General features: G+C 35.6%; 1 protein-coding gene across 2 annotated transcripts in view; it reads right to left on the minus strand.

Annotated features, from left to right (window-relative positions):
* Positions 1 to 607: 607 nt before the first annotated feature.
* Positions 608 to 18,278, minus strand: part of LOC111055928 (zinc finger protein basonuclin-2-like) — a 436,060-nt gene continuing 418,389 nt past the window's right edge. For both annotated transcript variants that reach the window (XM_039435714.1, XM_039435713.1), the window contains 2 exons: positions 8,133 to 8,465; positions 608 to 5,620 (listed from right to left, as the gene is read on the minus strand). In XM_039435714.1, coding sequence (XP_039291648.1) covers positions 2,936 to 5,620; positions 8,133 to 8,465 — 3,018 coding nt within the window. In that variant the 3' untranslated portion in view covers positions 608 to 2,935. The remainder of the gene's footprint in view (positions 5,621 to 8,132; positions 8,466 to 18,278) is intronic.

Below are 18,278 nucleotides of genomic sequence, written 5' to 3' on the forward strand. Positions count from 1 at the left end.
GTTTTTCCTACAGTTACCATTGAATATGAAAAGTGGGTAATTATGGGTAATATTGCCTGAAATGCATCAAATGTTTTTCTGTGTAATTTTATTATTGATAAAAACCTTAATTTTTTGTCAAATTGAATAAAAATGTTGTCCTTGGTTATAATATATAATGAATAATAATTAGCGCGTTGTGCTTGGTTGCACCTCTGCTCACTATAGCAGCCACAGCAGTCACTGTTACCAACTTCATTTTGATTTTGCTGCACTGTTGCTCCATATAACCTACTAAGTATTTTGCGTTGCCATGTTGCAAATCTGGAGTGCAGAAAAATTTTTCCCGCACTAGAGCGGAAAAGTGATTCTTTGCGTTCTGTAATCAGTGCAGCAATGGCCACTTTTCAACGTAACTGTAGGAAAAGTAAAATTCGAAAGATCAGCAATATTTCAGCATATACTATACATCAGCAATACGGCGTGGACTACGACTACGCCCCGTTTCGGAAAGCCAATCTTCTGTTTAAAGTCTAGAACTTAGCTAAATCCCGAGCTCGGAAACCGGCCCCTCAGCTTCAATGTAGTTGGGCTAGTTGGGATAAAGAGGCACAATAATAAACCAGAGTTAATCTAATAATGTTTTATTAAGTATTTTAAAAGTCTGAGCCGTTACAACATATCCAGCTCTAGTTCGTGAAAATTTTCATGATACAATCGATTCACATATTTTGATATTCAACTTGGTAGCCAATTAATAGCCTTTATCGATAATAAATTTATGCAATATTCATAATGTATAATAATTATTATAATAAAATCACAACATTCATGTAATATTCATTTAATTAAACAATTAATAATGCAAATGCTTAAAATTAAGTACATACAGTAGAATACATACATTGTCATATCGAATACAATTAATAGCCTAGATAGTATTACGATAAATGATAATCATTTTCAATTAGGTGGTATTTTGCAAATCATGTATCTCAGTTCAAGATAATGCTCTTGAAACCCTCAGTTTCATACGCATTCTAAAATTTCGAATATTAAATGCAAATTTTTTGTAAATTTTCTATCGCAAGCTTCCAAGTACTCTACTCTAGTAATTACATCATAACTATGTGATTTGAATTATCAATTATACATAAAACAATTTACATTAATTTACGTATATAGTTTTTATAATAACTGTACATTCTGTTTATGAGTATTTCTCTAGGTACCGAACACAACGCAAATTTTACAGCGAGAATTAAATAATAGTTTTTTTTTATTAGGAGAAAACGTACTATTTACAAAATACAAAGGAAGGTACACGTGAATTTATATGCTATACAAATACATCTATTATAAAATTAAAATAAATATAAACAAATAGCCTTGAATTAAAAACAATTATATGAGTGAAAAATTTACATTGATATCACCCTACTTAGAACACACAATTTGTTATCATTAATATTAGTAGCTATAACTTTATAATACGACATAGATTATTATTTTGATTTAGTTGTTCGCTTATTGAGATTGTTGATTCTTTACAAGTTTCAAATCATTCCCAAATTTGAATTTATTTTCAATTATGTGGAAAACACTTTGAGTTACATGAATTTCCGCAATTTCCTCCTTTCTTTCGAGTGTCATCATCCATATTGATATATTTATTCCCAGTATTGAATGATCAGACATTCCACAATGAGCATTTTAAGGAAGTAACACGTTAAGCCAATGTTATAATGGAAATGGAAAATCTTGGGTATTGAATATCAGTAAACTCTATTTTCATTGAACACTCGATGTAAAGAACCATCCATCCGAGCAAGCCGAAATTGAAAGAGCAAATTAAAATTAACTATCACATTCAAACGTTTGATTATCAAGAATATTTACAAACATATATGAACAATTGTAATGTATCATAGGAAACACATTGAGACATAGGGATAAAATCTCTCGGGAACTCTAACCGAATTCGAATTTTTGGAAAGATTATGTTGAATTCATTATCCCATGACCTTCTTCATATCTACAAGTCTCATCTATTCGCAGATATAATCATGCTTTTACGTATTTACATGTACCGGTAGGCCTAATACAATTGTAGTAACTGTTCAGTGCGAAACAACCAGTTTTCAGACTTTTTGTACGCAAGTAAAAAAGTGTGCATGTCAAACAAGTCTCATTACTACTTATAACAATAACCACTTATCAAACTTATACCATCGATTTACTGAAAAAAACATCATCATACACGGATAACTTGATTTCCAGATTCTATGGAAAATTGGATTGCATTTATACCTAGCTATACATAATTTTGTTACCAGTTTGTTCGTATTGTTGTACAGTATAATTTATTGACATTTTAAATTCAAATATCGAGTATTCTAATTCTAAAAAAAAATAACACAAATATTTATTTTATCGAACCATTTGTATAATGGATTCAAACAATTTGTTCAAATACTATATAAGTTCTGATAAATTTAATCCTCTGAACCAACTAGCAATATTGAATCCAAAAATATTATACACAATTTTCGAAATTAGCAAAACACAGGATTCAAAATTTATGAGAACAAATGCTGTAATATTGTTTATTTTGCTCGAAATATTTCATCCTAATGGCATCACAATTTTTAATACCGTAGACAATCTAGAATTGTTCAGCCTGAGGGAACACGAATCTCTTTTGAAAATCTGTGAAATATGAGTGATAATATTTTTAGAATTAAAGGTTGTCCTTTGAGTATATTGGTCTAGTTTACCACAATGACACGGTACAATCTCTTTTCTATATATTAGGGGTAATTTTTTAGAATAGAATGTCATCCATCATATTAAAACACATTCTCTAGTGGAGATCTACAAGTGATGATTTTGAGTAGAATAGACGGTTATCGGTGTAGAATGGCCTAATTTACCACCATATAGACAAGGGAATGGGTCACGAGAGGCTTTGTCGATGTAGACAGTCCCTCTCACAGTGCAGGTCGCGCTTCCGCTGGGATGTGAACATTCGTCCACAGCCAGGGTTGGGACATGATGCCATTTCTGCCGAATGGAACTGATGGTAGTGTTCCTGCAGAAGCGAGGGATTTGGCAAACTTTTCTGGCAGAACTTGCAGGGTAGATAGCCACTGTCCTCGTCTTTGAGGTTGGAGAGTGACCCGGGGGAAGGCGGAGAGTTGGACCTGGATGAATGCCCGTTGAGTGGAGCACCTAAATGAGGGAAGTACCCTAGATGTGGCATGAAGATTGGGGGATGGGGTGGGAGATGGTCTCCATTGAGTAATCCTGGAGGTGGCAGTGCATGATGACCTAGTCCCCCTGGTTCCCCTCCATAAATCCTGGATAATATATCAGCATGGAACCCAGCATTACCATCCAGGAACACATTTCCTGGCACTTTGTCTCCCAGAGAAGTTGACAGTAGTTTCCGGTGAAGATTCAAGTTTGCACTGTGTCTATCCCTGCTACGCTTGGATGGAAATGCGGCATTGCATCCATCCACAGTGCACTTGTGCATCAACTTCAGATGCACATTTTGGTAGTGTGTTTTCACGCCAAAGTGGTTCTGGAAGACCTTTCCACAAGCAGTGCACATACGTGGGTTGTCTTTGTCAATGGGCACATCCATGGCACGTATAAATGTGCCATCCTCAAAATGTCCATAAACAACATCACCATTGTCATCTGATCCACAGTCTGATACAGAGGCTGAAGCTGATTCACGTGATTGAGATCTTGTTGGACTGCATTCACCAAATCGAGTTTGAGACAAATTTTCCAGTTGCCTCAATGCATTACAGGAATCTTCATTGTTGTTTGTTGTATCTTTCTTCTCATCTCTAACTTCACCTTCTTGCTGTGAATAATCATCTGCATCAATTCTCTCATCCACGTTTTTTTTCTCACTATCATTGCCTTCTCCAACATGGTCATCCTTAGGTGAGACCCGAGCTTTGTTGTACTCACCATCAGCATCATCAACATCATCTTGATCTAGTTGATGGTGATGATTCTGATGGTGACCCAGCCCGTTTTTTTCAACTGTGGTCCCATCATCCTCCTCCATTGACAGTCTTCTCTCTTTTGCTTGTTCCTTCAAAGCCATATTATCCCCTCTTGTTTTCATCGACATATCCTCAGCTTTCTCAATATTATTGCAATTTTCATTGTTGTTTTCCATCTGAAAATTGTTATCAGTCTTTTCATCTTCATCAACAGTGTTCCTTGAAGTAGTGTCTTCCATGTTGGGGAAAACAACATCATTGGAAGATTCTTCATCACTGTTGCCCTCCTCGTCAGTCATCATGACTGATGGTTGAGCACATCGAGTGGGATTTTGGCTTTTTCTTTTCCTGGTCACCTTCGTTTCAGGCCTCACACTCAACGAATCTTCATTACTTTCATCATTATAATCATCAATATCCACATCAGACTCCGACATTTTCAATCGTTTGCTACCAACCTCCTCATTTCCCACCATACTGCCTTCAGTGCTTGGTGGTTTGTCATAGTTGTCCTCATCCTCTCCCACCACCACAATACCCTCTTCGTCGTCTTCATCCATCATGTACTCCTCGGACATGCTGTCCTTCCTGCTGCCAAGACTCAGATCCAGACTTTGTTTCAAGTCAAGAACGGCTGCCTGTGGTGGAGGGGTGAGGAGGGGGAAAGAGCCAAAGGTGAGAGGATTGAGGGCAGAAGGTGGGATTGGTGGGAAGAGAGGGTGGGATTGAGCAGTTCTGCCATCATGAGGGGATATTTTCCTGCGCAAATGAGGTGAATGAAGTTTGGGGTTGGGGTTGGCACTATGTCGGTTCCTGGACCTTCTGGAGCTGAACATCATGTTGCAACCCTCCACAGTGCACTTGTGCATCTCCCTCAGATGCACAGCTGAGAAATGAATCTTGAGTGCACCCTTATCACAGAATGTCTTGAGGCAAACATTGCACTGCACCCGTTTCTTGCCGGTGGCTGGGTTGATCAGCTGAGTGCCCAAGTTGAGTGGCAAACTGGATGACCCCCATTGACGTTTGACAGGTGTGCTAGTTTTGCGGTGATGCGCCGACCCTGGCGGACGTCCCTGTCGTGAACTTGGTAACTTTTGAGGAGCGTCTCGACTCAAATTCAATGCACTGTGTGAATCGTCATCGATGGTTGTGTTATCATCGTCATCATCAGAGCCAAACTCTGAAGATGCTGCAGTGGTTGCACCACTGTGTAGATCGAGAGGAGCTGGATGGACCCCTGTGGCAGGAGGTGGAGGGATGGTGGTGTGGGTGGGCGGAGGGGGTGGCAAAGGGGTGGGTTGTGGTACAGGGCTGGTAACAACCAAGTTCATCAGCCCTGGAGGACTTGTGTCCGAGGTTTCCGAAGTCCTCCGTCTTTCAGGACTGCCTTTGACGTTTGGCGCTGATGCGAGCTTCCTGAAGTCGAACGGTTGCATGTTTTGGAGTCGATTGAGCGGTGACACACTGACCGGACTGTTTGAGATGCTGTTTGGGGGAGATGCTGGGAGAGGTCCGTTGGTCTGTGGCAGTTTTAGGAAGCTCATCGAAGGGACGGGAGGTGGTGGTACATGTGGCTTCTGTGATGGTGGCGGAGATGTCTGTCTCAACGGCACCTAAAACAAAACAAAATAGCATGAATCAAAATAATTTAATTATACAAAAACACTTCACAGTAGAGTGAGTCTGTAAAGTTACCGTTCATCAAAAGAAGATACACCAATGACATGTTCCTTTCATGTGGTATAAAAGTGATCAGTCATATCATTTGTACTTGTAACTTTGTCGATCATATCAGTTGAACTTGTAGCTTTGATGTTGTCATTACCACTATATTTCTTCAAAAACTAATTCAAATTACAAAAGCAGGTGAACAGATATGGCAGGTATTGTCATGAAACCTGGTTCTGCAATTTAAAAAAAAAATTGAACAAATATAGTGGTATTAACAACATCAACCTCTTATTCTTTCAATCATGGAGAAATACTACATCTCATACCATACAATCAAATTATGTAAATAATATAGTATCAAATCAGAATACTTTTATTGGCTGTGAATCACGTATTGTGATTCAGACCAAGACAAAGATGTTAAGTGACTATTATGAATAGATCTACTGCTCTATGATCCACTATCACACACGCATGTTTGTTTATCAAATTATCTCGGCTCTTCGAATATACTATGATTAGATTCCATCGACCTTAGTTGTATTGAATTTATTGGTTTTAGCCTATTACCGTAGTTGATTGATTGAAATTATAATTATTTTAATACTGTTCCCATACTTGAAGCTTTATCAACTTGCCATTAACAATAAATCACTAGAAATAAATTGATATGCGAGCAAGCTTCGCTTTGTTTATCATGTTATCAATTTGAATTTTAGATTATCTGTTCAATTTTTTAATTTTTATAATAATCTTGATTATGTTATTCATAGTATTTGTATGGAATGATAAGGGTTGTGAGGCAGAGAAGATTTGAAGTCCTAACTCCGCCCTCAATGGAGGCAATCAATCTATCAATTACATTGATTCTAATTTCTCTTAACACTTGACAATATTTCATTGCCTCTATGGGTTATTCATTTTCTCTCCCATCCCTATCATTACACTGATAAGTGTTTGTACAAATAATAGAGAATCTATATAATAAGAGAGAGTAGGGTTGTGTTTGTTCGTTTGTTCGTGTGTTCGTTTGTTCGCATCAAAACATGCCAACCTGTGGATTGCATACCCGAAAAACGGGAATGACTTAGATCTCCAAATTTTGAACATAGATTCTAAAAATATCAATCTCGTGGACCTGGAAGTTCAAATTTCAATTTTCCTTCTAGAGTTTTCAGAATTGATGTTCAAACTTCAATAATGATACATACGATTTCATAAAAGAATCACCAAATCATATAGTCGAAATTAAAAAAGGAACATCTGTTTCTATATTGCTTTCTACCTGAAAAACATATTTTTGAAACTTCGTTTTCCTGATGCAATGTTTAGGCTTACATGTGGCATGAATTATTAATTTTTCAGCTAGAACAATTTTTGAGACAAAGTGCTAAATAAACGTCTACAGTTTCATCAATGCTGTATCGGCAATATGGAAACGCATGCAGTTAATATGTCTTTGAATAAAGGTGATGTTATTTACATAAATAAATTATATTCTTCCATTTTCATTTAATTAAAATTTCAAAATTATTCGAGCCCTGATAGAATGACTGACTCACTGTACAGTCAGTCGAAAATTTTAATATTGGAATGAGGGGTATTTTGGCAAGCTGAGCAAAAAAGAAGGTCATATGCACCTTTTCGTTATATCTTCGAATGGAAAATGAGTTTTGTGGGTTGTCAAAACTCCCTCTGAAAGGGAAACTATTCAACTTATTCTATATTTTAGTAAAATAACAATGATCATCCATCCATGTATCATCTTTTATACTATGATAAAGTAAAGAACTGGATTATAAACGTAGCCTTTACAGATGTAAAGTATAGGGAAATTATGTTTGACGCATTATCACGTCAGAACTACTGGACTGATTAACTTGAAATTTTGCATATAGATTCTTGCTTAACCGAGGGTGGTTATAGACCAATTTTAAATTCTCCAAGATTTGATTACATCAAGTTTTCAGTTTGTCAAGTTTTCAATTATTTATGTTTATATGGAAGCAGCAGAAGATTTCTCTTGAAAGGGAAATTGGAAGATACGTATGATTGGGGATCCTTTTCGAATGATAAAAACAGGTTTTCCGTCACGCCCAAATTTTTCCTGCCATTTTGAATCCAACTCCTTTTTTTAATTGAAAGGTGGTCATACTGATTCACTTGAAATGCAGCATATAAATTCTTAATCAACCGAGGATTCTTATAGGCCTAATCTGAATTCTTCTAGATTTCATTACGTCAAGTTTTAAGAAAGACCCTTGCGAAGCACGGGTTACCTGCTAGTATGGAATAAATATGATATCTTTTCAAATCATTTTATCACATCATGTTTCGGACATTCATGCCATTTTTAAACGTGTTGTAATAGAATAATTTAAAAGGGTACTGAGATTTATATTTAAAAGTGGCCCTAAAAGTAAAATACAATAAAATATGATATGTTATGTTTACCTGATGAGACTGCGGTTGTTGGAGACTTTGAATCGGTTTGATCGTAATTTTCGGCTCGTCTTTGAGATCTCGTTCTCCTCCTCTCTCACGTCTTCTCTCCTCACTCCTTCCTCCTGCTCCCCCGCCAGTGGCAGCCCTTTCAATGAACTTCTTGATGTCGGACTCTATCCGGGGAAGATGGCCGAGGCGTCCGTCCATGCCGGACAGGCCATGCAGCAACAGTTGCTGGGTGATCGCTCGTGTTTCGCCGAACCTTAGGAATTGCTGCAGAACGAGTGGCTCCTCCTCGGGAGTGCAGATGTTCCAGCGATCCAGAACGGCTCCGTGGGGCTCCTGCAACACACAAATAAACAACTTATTTATTAAATCATTCAGAATTACACAACTTACAGAAAAATACCACAGGCTCACGCCCAAAACGGTTCCAATCCTGATTCATACAACTTAAATTAATATATTTTTTGTCATAGTCATTCGATTTCAGCTGTTCTACATCCATGAAATCAAGCCGGTAAACAGCTGATTGTAGAACAAATAAACATATGATTCTCATTACAGTATACTATACTGTAATAATATCATATGTTTTCTTTACAGTCGAGTATGTTTCCTAGTTCCGAATTATTAGGAATGGCAAAACTGGTACGAAAACCGCCTTTTAGCGCTCCAGGTGGAAATTTTATCAACTACAATCAAGAAATTCCTGATTCGAAACTTGTAAACTAGGTTATGTCTATAGCATGCATGTAGTAATGTCAATACAAGCAGGTAATGTTTTCTGTTTCTCAATTATTCTTTTCTATATTACTATGACAAAAAATAGTGTAAGTTACTTGGACGTGAATGTCTTTTGCAGTGCTTGAATGAAATTCTAGTCTCGGCTAACGCCTCGACTAGAAACATCATTCTCGCCTGCAAAAGGCCTCTTCCCATCATTGTGACTTAAGATACTATTTTAGAACCTCGGTTAGTTCGCAATCTTCACACGATTCAAAACGGCTCCGTGGGTCAAAAAATGGAGAATTTTCACATGATTAGCTTCTGACAGAATGATTCCAAAATTTTGGTGAGTTTTGTAAAATAACTTTGGGAGAAAAAGGAGGAGGAGGAGGAAGAGGAGGAGGAGTTTTGTAAAATAACTTTGGGAGAAAGAGGAGGTGGAGGAGGAAGAGTAGGAGGAGGAGAAAGAGGAGGAGGTGGAGAAGGAGTAGGAGAAAGAGAAGGAGAAGTAGGAGTAGGTGGAAGGAGTGGAGGAAAAGATGAAGGATGATGAGGAGGAGGCGATGAAGGATGATGAAGGGGGAGGAGGAGTAGGAGGAGGAGGAGGTAAAGATGAAAAAGAGGAGGAGAAAAAGAAGGAAGAGTGGCAGGAGGAGGACGAGGAGGAGGAGGAGGAGGAAGAGGAGGATGAAGAAGAATGAGAAGGGGGATGAAAAAGAAGGAATAGTGGAAGGAGGAGGAGGAGGAGGAGGAGATGGTAGAGGAGGAGGAGGTGGAGGAGGAGGTAAAGAAGAAAAAGAAGAAAGAAAAGAGGAGGAGAAAAAGAAAGAAGAGTGGATGATGAGGAAGAGGAGGAGGAGAAGAGGAAGAGAAGGATGAGGAAGAGGAAGAAGAAGAAGGAGAAGGGGAGATGAAAAAGGAGGAGGAGGAGGAAGAGAAGGAAGAAGAAGAACAAGAATAAGTTCTGACTTTGTTCGGCAGATATAGTCTACCTTTGAAGGTTTTCGAAACCATTTGTAATGTGACAAACCCAGAATGAATGCGCGCTACAAGGGGTCTGATTGCCAAATGCACTCAAAAAAAGAAACAAGGAGTGAAAAAAGAGAAACAAAAGACAGGTAGACCAGCTGGCTATTGAGAACGTGATGAGAAAAAGGGAAGGCGAAGTTGATGATGTAGAGAAGACACAAAAAATATGTTCCATTGGTTTCAAAGCCGGCCTAGACCGCAGCTAACTCATAAACACATAAAAACACCTACATTGAAAACATCACAGAAACTGTACCCAACACTGGTGCTTGATAGAGATTCCTCCAATATCAAAAACAAATACAGTCGAACCTCTCTATAACGAACCTCCACTTAACGAAATCCTCCACACAACGAATTTTCACCTGGTCCCATGACATTTTAGAGTTTTGGCTGCTTATTTACCTCTATTTAACGAATTTCAGACCTCTCAACAACATAGTTTTCTCTAGACTCCAACATACAAAATGAAGTGTGTATAGGAAACAGACGGTCATTTTTAAGGAATTGTTTAGTTTCAGCAGAAAGTTCAATAGACTAAAAATAATGGCAATTCGGGTAGGAAGAAGATAGGGTGGTAGGGTGGTCAATAGAGGTTGAAACACATGTCGGAAATTGAATGCAAGTTACTGGAAATTGAATCCCAAGAACTTGTCATTTGTAGACCAGGTAGGTGAATGACAGGACTTTTCCATTCTTGCTTTCGTCACACATTTCAATCCTTCGAACTGACTATGATGGCTGTGACGAACCTGAGGAGAAGAATCTGTCAGATCAAGAAGTTCTAGAAGCTTTCAGAATAACAGGCAAGGATTAAAACTGAAAAATAGTATCAGACAACATGTTCGACTATTTGAATATATGTGAGTCGTTTATTGAACATAAAGTTTTATTCAAATGCAGAATTCAACCGAAAATTACTCACTTTCTCAAATAAAACATTAAAAGATAGGAAATTTGAGTTATTATAGTATTTATAGTGAAGTTATTGACAAAATTACCGTATTTTGTGTTCAATCGAACAGTAGTGTAAAAATTAGTAAAATAACTTTGGTAATGGAGTTGAAAAATATTGCTACTGAGTACGTTGATTAAACTCAACTGATAGTACAAATCAAGCTTCTTGGAAATAAATGTATGTCCCATATTCATTTATTTACCGCCGTGATACAATATTACAAAATCCATAAGATCGTGGCAGTTTTCTTGACAGAACAACCTCTCAATAACGAATACCTCTCTGCAGCGAATTTTTTGTCGGGATAATCTACTTCGTTATACAGAGGTTCGACTGTATATCAAGTATTGATACTATTGAAGATTATAATGATGTTTAATAGATGTGGAACTTCTACTGATAGCCTCCAATAGAAACTTCAGATAATGTTGATTGTGAGATGTTGTGATATCTATCCATAATGAAAACACTGGAATTTTTTGAAAAAATATCATTTATTGTAAAAAATCAAACATGTTTCGACATCAATAGTGTCATTTACGATGTGAAAAATTTAAAAAAAAAATTTTTTCTATTTTTTCACACTGAAGATAACTATTGGTGTCTAAACATGTTTCTTATTTTACAATAAATAAAAGATATTTTCGACAAAATCCCTGTGTTTTCATTACAACAGAGACCATTAGTAGAATATCATATTTTCACAGTAATTACTGGATTAATAATGGAATAAACTAAAAAGGTCAAGTTCATCTGGCTTTCAAACTCTTTCAAGATTCACCCAATTTTTTCATCTATATACATAACTAATGAATAATATTAAGTTGCAAGTAGCCTGCATAGGATAAGTCTGTAAGTTTTACCATAGAGAAACGATAGCATAAGTAGATATCCCATGGTATAGGGCGTTTATGTCGCAACTTTTACTGTTATCCCAAGCCGATAGTTCACGTAGTTCTTTCCCATGCAGCTGTGTGACGCTGGTAGTCTCTCAAATTGTGCCGTTCATACACTCTCACCCCAACAAAACAGTAAAATTGACAATAAACGACAGTAATCGGCTTGAGATAACAGTAAAAGTTGCGACATAAATTCTCCATACCATGAGATATCTACTTACGCTATTGTTTCTCTATGGTTTTACTATTCCTTGCTACATTAAGAATACATAGAGAGGAATGAAAAGAATATCATTAATTTATATTAATCTATATATTGATAGAAACAATATCATTCTCAACTATGAATGATTGTGAAAGGAACAACAGGCTTGAAGCCCAGAACTGTTCCTTTCCCAATTGTTTTTATATCATAATATACATTGTCAACATTCGATTGATAACTCTCAATACGTGTTGATCTAGTAGAGCAATAATTATTGAAGAGTCTCACACACAATAAGAATGAAATTCATACGAACTTTCAACTACGGTAGTCTTTCAAACAATTACTATAATAGCCTATAGAAGCCCTAATTAGGTTCTGTACTGTTCTACCCGGATAAACTATTAAGTGCTAATTGAAAACTAACATGACGCCTTTTGAAATTCAAACATGTAATGCTTTCAAAGGCCAAAAATGAACAACGGATTTTATGGTTTTCGAATAAGGGATAAAATTCATCGAAAAATTTCCAAATATTAGAAACTATTTCAGGTAACAGAATTATGAAACATAATTATGCATAATCATGAGGGCTAAGTTACTTGAAGTCGGTTCGAAAAACGATAGAAACTTATTTCATTCTTAACGTAATTTGGAAGTGTACCCAGCCTACTTGAGGGGTGAGATGTTATAATGGGACACCCAGCTGGTTCAGAATTATTGGAGAAATTTCAAAAGTACCCCACAATTATTGGAAAAATGTAATTTTACTATGTTACACTGATCTGTATCACCCATCTCCACTTTTCATTGGATTAAGAACTACAGTAGAGTAGACAAGTTACAGTAAAAATGATAGTCTATACTACGAGAGGAAAGAACTGGCTTATACACGTACGGGATGGTAGAATTATGTTTGACGCATCATCACTCCACGTCTCAACTACTGCACTGATTAACTTTAAATTTCTCATATAGATTTATAATCAACCGAGGATGGTTATAGGCCTATTTTCAATTCTTCAAGATTTCATTACGTCAAGTCTTCAGTTTGTCAAGTTTTAAAATAGACCCTCGCGGAGCACAGGTTTCCTACCAGTCAACAATAAGCAAATAACCAACAGTAATCAACAAAATAATCACGAATGATGTTTTCCGACCTTTATCGATAAACCAATTGGATTACTAGAGGATAGTATAAAAATACTATAATTCTGAAATACTGAATACTAGAATGCTATTAATATAGAATAATATAGTGAAGTAGGTCTACTACAGAAGTTCCATGGCAGATTTCTAGTATGTAGGCCTATTTCAAGAGCTCACACAATGTATCAGTCTTAAACAAACACACATGCAACACAATACATTATTAGAGAGTACAAACTCAAACAAAATACACAATCAAAAGGATTTCAAAATACCTGAAACTCTACAAACATAACCCTGTATTGAGAGGTAGAACGTAGAACAATCTCTTTTATTTATTTAATGATACACAAAACACAATTCATTCCTATTTGTTCTATAGACTTTCAAATTCAAATTGCGTTTTATTCACAAAATCATTACAAATGCAGTCCATGTATAAATAATATAAAACACTTGTGAATTTTCCTCACATAGACAAGTCTGTCTATGAAATGAGAAATAGTTCGGAACTAAAAATAGAATAATAAATATTTACAATATAACTTAAAAAATTGGAAGTAAATTCAATTTAGTGGAGAAAGTATAGATGATTGATTTGAATATCAATTGACTATCAATCAATCAATCTTTAATTGCATTTTCCATTTGTAGTTGCTAGAAACTAGAAACTAGTTTCTAGTAATCGATGAATCAATTCGAACTATCAATACCCTTTTCCTCTGATTCAATTGAACTTTAAACTGAATCAATTCCCCAAATAATTTGAAGCATAGAACTGTATTACATTATTGGTGTCTCACTCACAACACATTTGGTGCCACATTGTTACATTTTGATGTTCAGGTTCTTCTGTTTATACTCAATGTTAGGAAGGGTCATATCAATAAATATGTTTACATAACCTCATTCGGACATCAAAATTATGGAGAAAAACAGTTTTGGGTTAGGAAGGATCATATCAATAAATGTGTTTACATAACCTCATTTGGACTATTTGGAGATCAAAATTATGGAGAGAAACACTTTCGTGTTCATCCTGTTGATTCTCTCCCAATCATTAATTTGATATTGTGATTGTGGAATGAAATAAATAAATAGATATATTGATATGAAATTGACCATCGATTGTAATGTTTAAAACCTATATCATAATGGATCCACAGTTATCAATTATTAATGATTATTACAACTCTTACAAAATCCCCGTGAATAAGACTAGATTTTCACACAGACCTATAAAAACCAAACAAATACAACTGTATTACAACTAGTTATTTGACGAGTTACAACAAACAACTTGATATACTACTTATGAGTATTCTTGATTAAAATTGTGTGGTTCTTCATTGTAATAAATGAAGTATGAACTTAACCAAGCGCCAGTTAACAACCCAAACTGAGTGAATTGATCTCAAAGTTCATGATGGGTCCTCAATAATTTCAATTGAACATATACAGTTAGAAATGAATGCTACATGATGAATACGATTATTTCATGTTTATTGATATAGTTTTTATTGACTATTGAACGAATTTAATAGTATTTATAGACAAAAATATTTTGTTAGTTATTAACAACAAACTTGAGCAACCTAGACTAGGGAAACCATAGTCTCACACAAAATATGACTAATTATGCACCTCATAGTCACAACAAATAGCAAATAACAATATTATAACATCCTATTAAGAGAACTGATATATTTTCAAAGACTCACCCAGTAATTGAGAAGCGAATACATTTTCAACTAACTGTTGAGACGGCCAGTATGATGTTTTATGAAAACCAGTAGCAGCAAAATCAATTATAAAATATTTTCTACAAATTTATAGACTTTTCTAAAAAAAAATAGCCGACGATTCTACAATGTTATTGGTTTTTGTGAATCGAACCAAGGAACAGAGTTGAAAACGGAACGAGAGTGACTTGTTTCGACGGAGACACACGACAGACTGACTGCCTGCAACCAGACTACAGGACACTCCACAATTCCCCCACTCTTTTTCACCGACTGATTCTCTCACTCTCTCACACATTCCCTCTTTCTCCAGGCCCTTCGTCCTTCCCCTTTACAGGCGAGTGAAAAGGGACAAAAAATGAAGAATCGGCCCACAGTGACATTCACTTCATATTGTCAGCATTACATATATGTGACATCTATGTTCCCCATTCCAGCATTGCTGCCAGTCGTAGCTTCTTTGGTCCATTCCTTGTGTGTTTGTCTTTTCGGTCTCAGAATTTTATAGTTTTTTCAAAGTTTTGAATTTTCTGAATATTTGTAATTGATTTAATTCAATCTAGAAGTATTTTTTTTATTTGAAAATGATTTTTGTGTGTTTTGAATTGTAATTTTAGTGTGTAATTGAGGAATGTTGGAGTGACACATAACCTAGATACACTTGGACTGTTGTATAAATTAGAATTGGAAAGGTTTTTGGCGTATAAGCCTGTGGTATACTTTTCTGTAAGTTGTGTAGGCTAATCCTGAATGATTAAATCCTATTAATTATTATTAAAAGAAAATCCAAATTTCCATCTATAAATCCTATTATGAGCGAGCAATTTCTGTATATTTGGTTATATATTTGTATTTTTGTTTATAAATTTGGTTATATTTATGACCAACGGATCACGAAAACGACTCTAACGATTTCCACAAAATTTGGATCATAGTTGACCGAGCGAAGTGAGGTCTAAGATTCAAGTCGACGGTTTGGCATTTCTCTTAATGTTTTAATGTTTAAATGTTTATATGTTGTGCATTTACGGCAAAAAGCGTTGATATATTTTCATGAAATTTGACAGGTATGTTCCTTTTTTAATTGCGCGTCGACGTATATACAAGGTTTTTGGAAATTTTGCATTTCAAGGATAATATAAAAGGAAAAAGGAGACTCCTTCATACGCCAATATAAGAGTAAAAAATCAGACTATAGAATATTATTCATCATAAATCAGCTGACAAGTGATTACACAGATGTGTGGAGAAGGCAGTCTATTGCTGTATTTCCATAAGGTCTATAGTTTCAATCAGGTACTTGTGGATGAGAATACTGCGTGAGGTCTACTGTTCACAGAACTACTAGTAGGTTTCTGATATAAGAATTCAATTGCACTAGGTATCATCCCTGGGAAAACTCGCTGAAGGACATGAAAATGATAATAATTATTCATCCTTGGAAAAGCACATGATAATTTCGTAGTCTGTCGATGACAGAAGATGCGTGTGTGGGAGAGAGACAGATTTATTTCCAGCTGTGTAATCAATCAGCGAGAAATATTATCTAGCTAGACAATTCAATCGACTTGATCGAAATAATCTGATTTGTTGACAAGACTTGGTATATCATTCTAAAATTAGAGTATATCATAATTTTCAAAGTTAATCATTAATTCACACTTTCAAGTGATTAGTGAGTGTTATTTTCTTATTCGATTTGGTTTGTAAACAATCTAAATTAGAACTTTTCTGTTTTCAAATGTTTGGACTGAAAATTGGTCCTGAATTCAAGAGTGATATGATAATCATATGTCATAAATCAGTTGTTTGAATTATTCTAAATCATCAGAAAGTTTGTTATTTTATCTCAGTTTATTTTAGTCGATAAAAGCCATTTTTCTAGCTCTTCAATGGTCTCTATTTATTACAAAGAGTATGGAACATAACCTACCTTTTAGACTATTTATAGTGTATAAATCAAAATTCTGGGAGGAAACAATGTTGTGCTGTGCCTGTTAGTCCTTCCCTAATCATTTTAAAGAATTGTGTTCTGTTCATCAATAAATAAATAGCGAGCGAAGCTCGGTGACCCGATATCAAATAAATAAATTCTTCAATTCTATTTACAGCTTGAGTTAATTTGTTCTTCAATATAATAGAATAAAGGAAAGAACTGGATTATACACGTACGGGGTAGGGGTAGGAAATTTATGTTTGACGCATTATCACGTTTGAACTACTCGACTGATTGACTTGAAATTTTGCATATAGTTAATTTATTTACCGAGGATGGTTATAGGCCTATTTTCAATTCGTCAAGTTTTTAGTTTGTCAAGTTTTCAATTGGACCCTTGCTGAGCACGGGTTACCTGATACAATAGTAGTCAATTCAGCTGACTATTGAATGAATTTGATGATGACATGTAATTTGAAATATTGTACTGTATCAACCTAGATTGACAGATAGATGACCGTCCATTCTTGGGATAGGATATAAGAATTTGTCCTTTTCATTGATACCCTACAGAATAAAATGGGACATTTTTTCAAGGAGAGAGCAAGAAGAGACGTAGAGGAAGAAGTAGGAAGAGAAGTGTAGGAAGCAGAAGAAAAAAAGAAGGGAATGAAAATGAAAAAAGAGAACAGATTAACGATTCTGACGAAATTGCTTTGACGAGATTCTACCGTCGTTTCACCCTATTACAATTTAAAGAATTTTCAAATCAGGTGGTCACCTCGTGATTAATATTGTCATGCTTTGAATTGGGCATATAAAAGAGTAACCCCCTGGGTTGAAGAACTCGCTCAAGAACTTTTGTATTAGAATCTTTGAAACCATCAACCTTTAACAATTATACAGAGTTGATGGAATTATGAATTCTCTTACAAGAATAATTTGACAGAAGGTTTAATTTGGGATTCTATTTGTAATGAAAAATTACTCCTCTGGTACTTCTTTGACTCTCATATGAATAGATATTCTTTCTCTTAATGCACTTTCAATGTTTTTTTATCCTGATAAAGGACGAAGGAGTGAGTCAATTATGTTGTCCAACGAACTTGACCTGTAAAAAGGTTTGGAGAATACATGTTCAAAATTTGAAGCTGAACGATAAATTCTTTCTAAAATTATTGTAGAACATACAAATAGACGGACAACGACTTTGGCCTTCAGTAAGTCGAAAGTGAGAACTCGCTTACGCTCGTTGAATAAATAAATCTATATATATGAAAGCGAAATGGCACTCACTCACTGACTGACTCACCCACTCGCAGAACTAAAAATCTACCGGACCAAAAACGTTCAAATTTGGTAGGTATGTTCAGTTGACCCTTTAGAGGCGCACTAAGAAATCTTTTGGCAATATTTTAACTCTAAGGGTGGTTTTTAAGGGTTTAAAGTTCGTCTTTTAGCATGCATATTCTTCTTATTCCAATCTCTTAATTATAATTGAAAAATGT

This window comes from Nilaparvata lugens, chromosome 9, assembly GCF_014356525.2.
Source record: "Nilaparvata lugens isolate BPH chromosome 9, ASM1435652v1, whole genome shotgun sequence".
Lineage (NCBI taxonomy): Eukaryota > Metazoa > Arthropoda > Insecta > Hemiptera > Delphacidae > Nilaparvata > Nilaparvata lugens.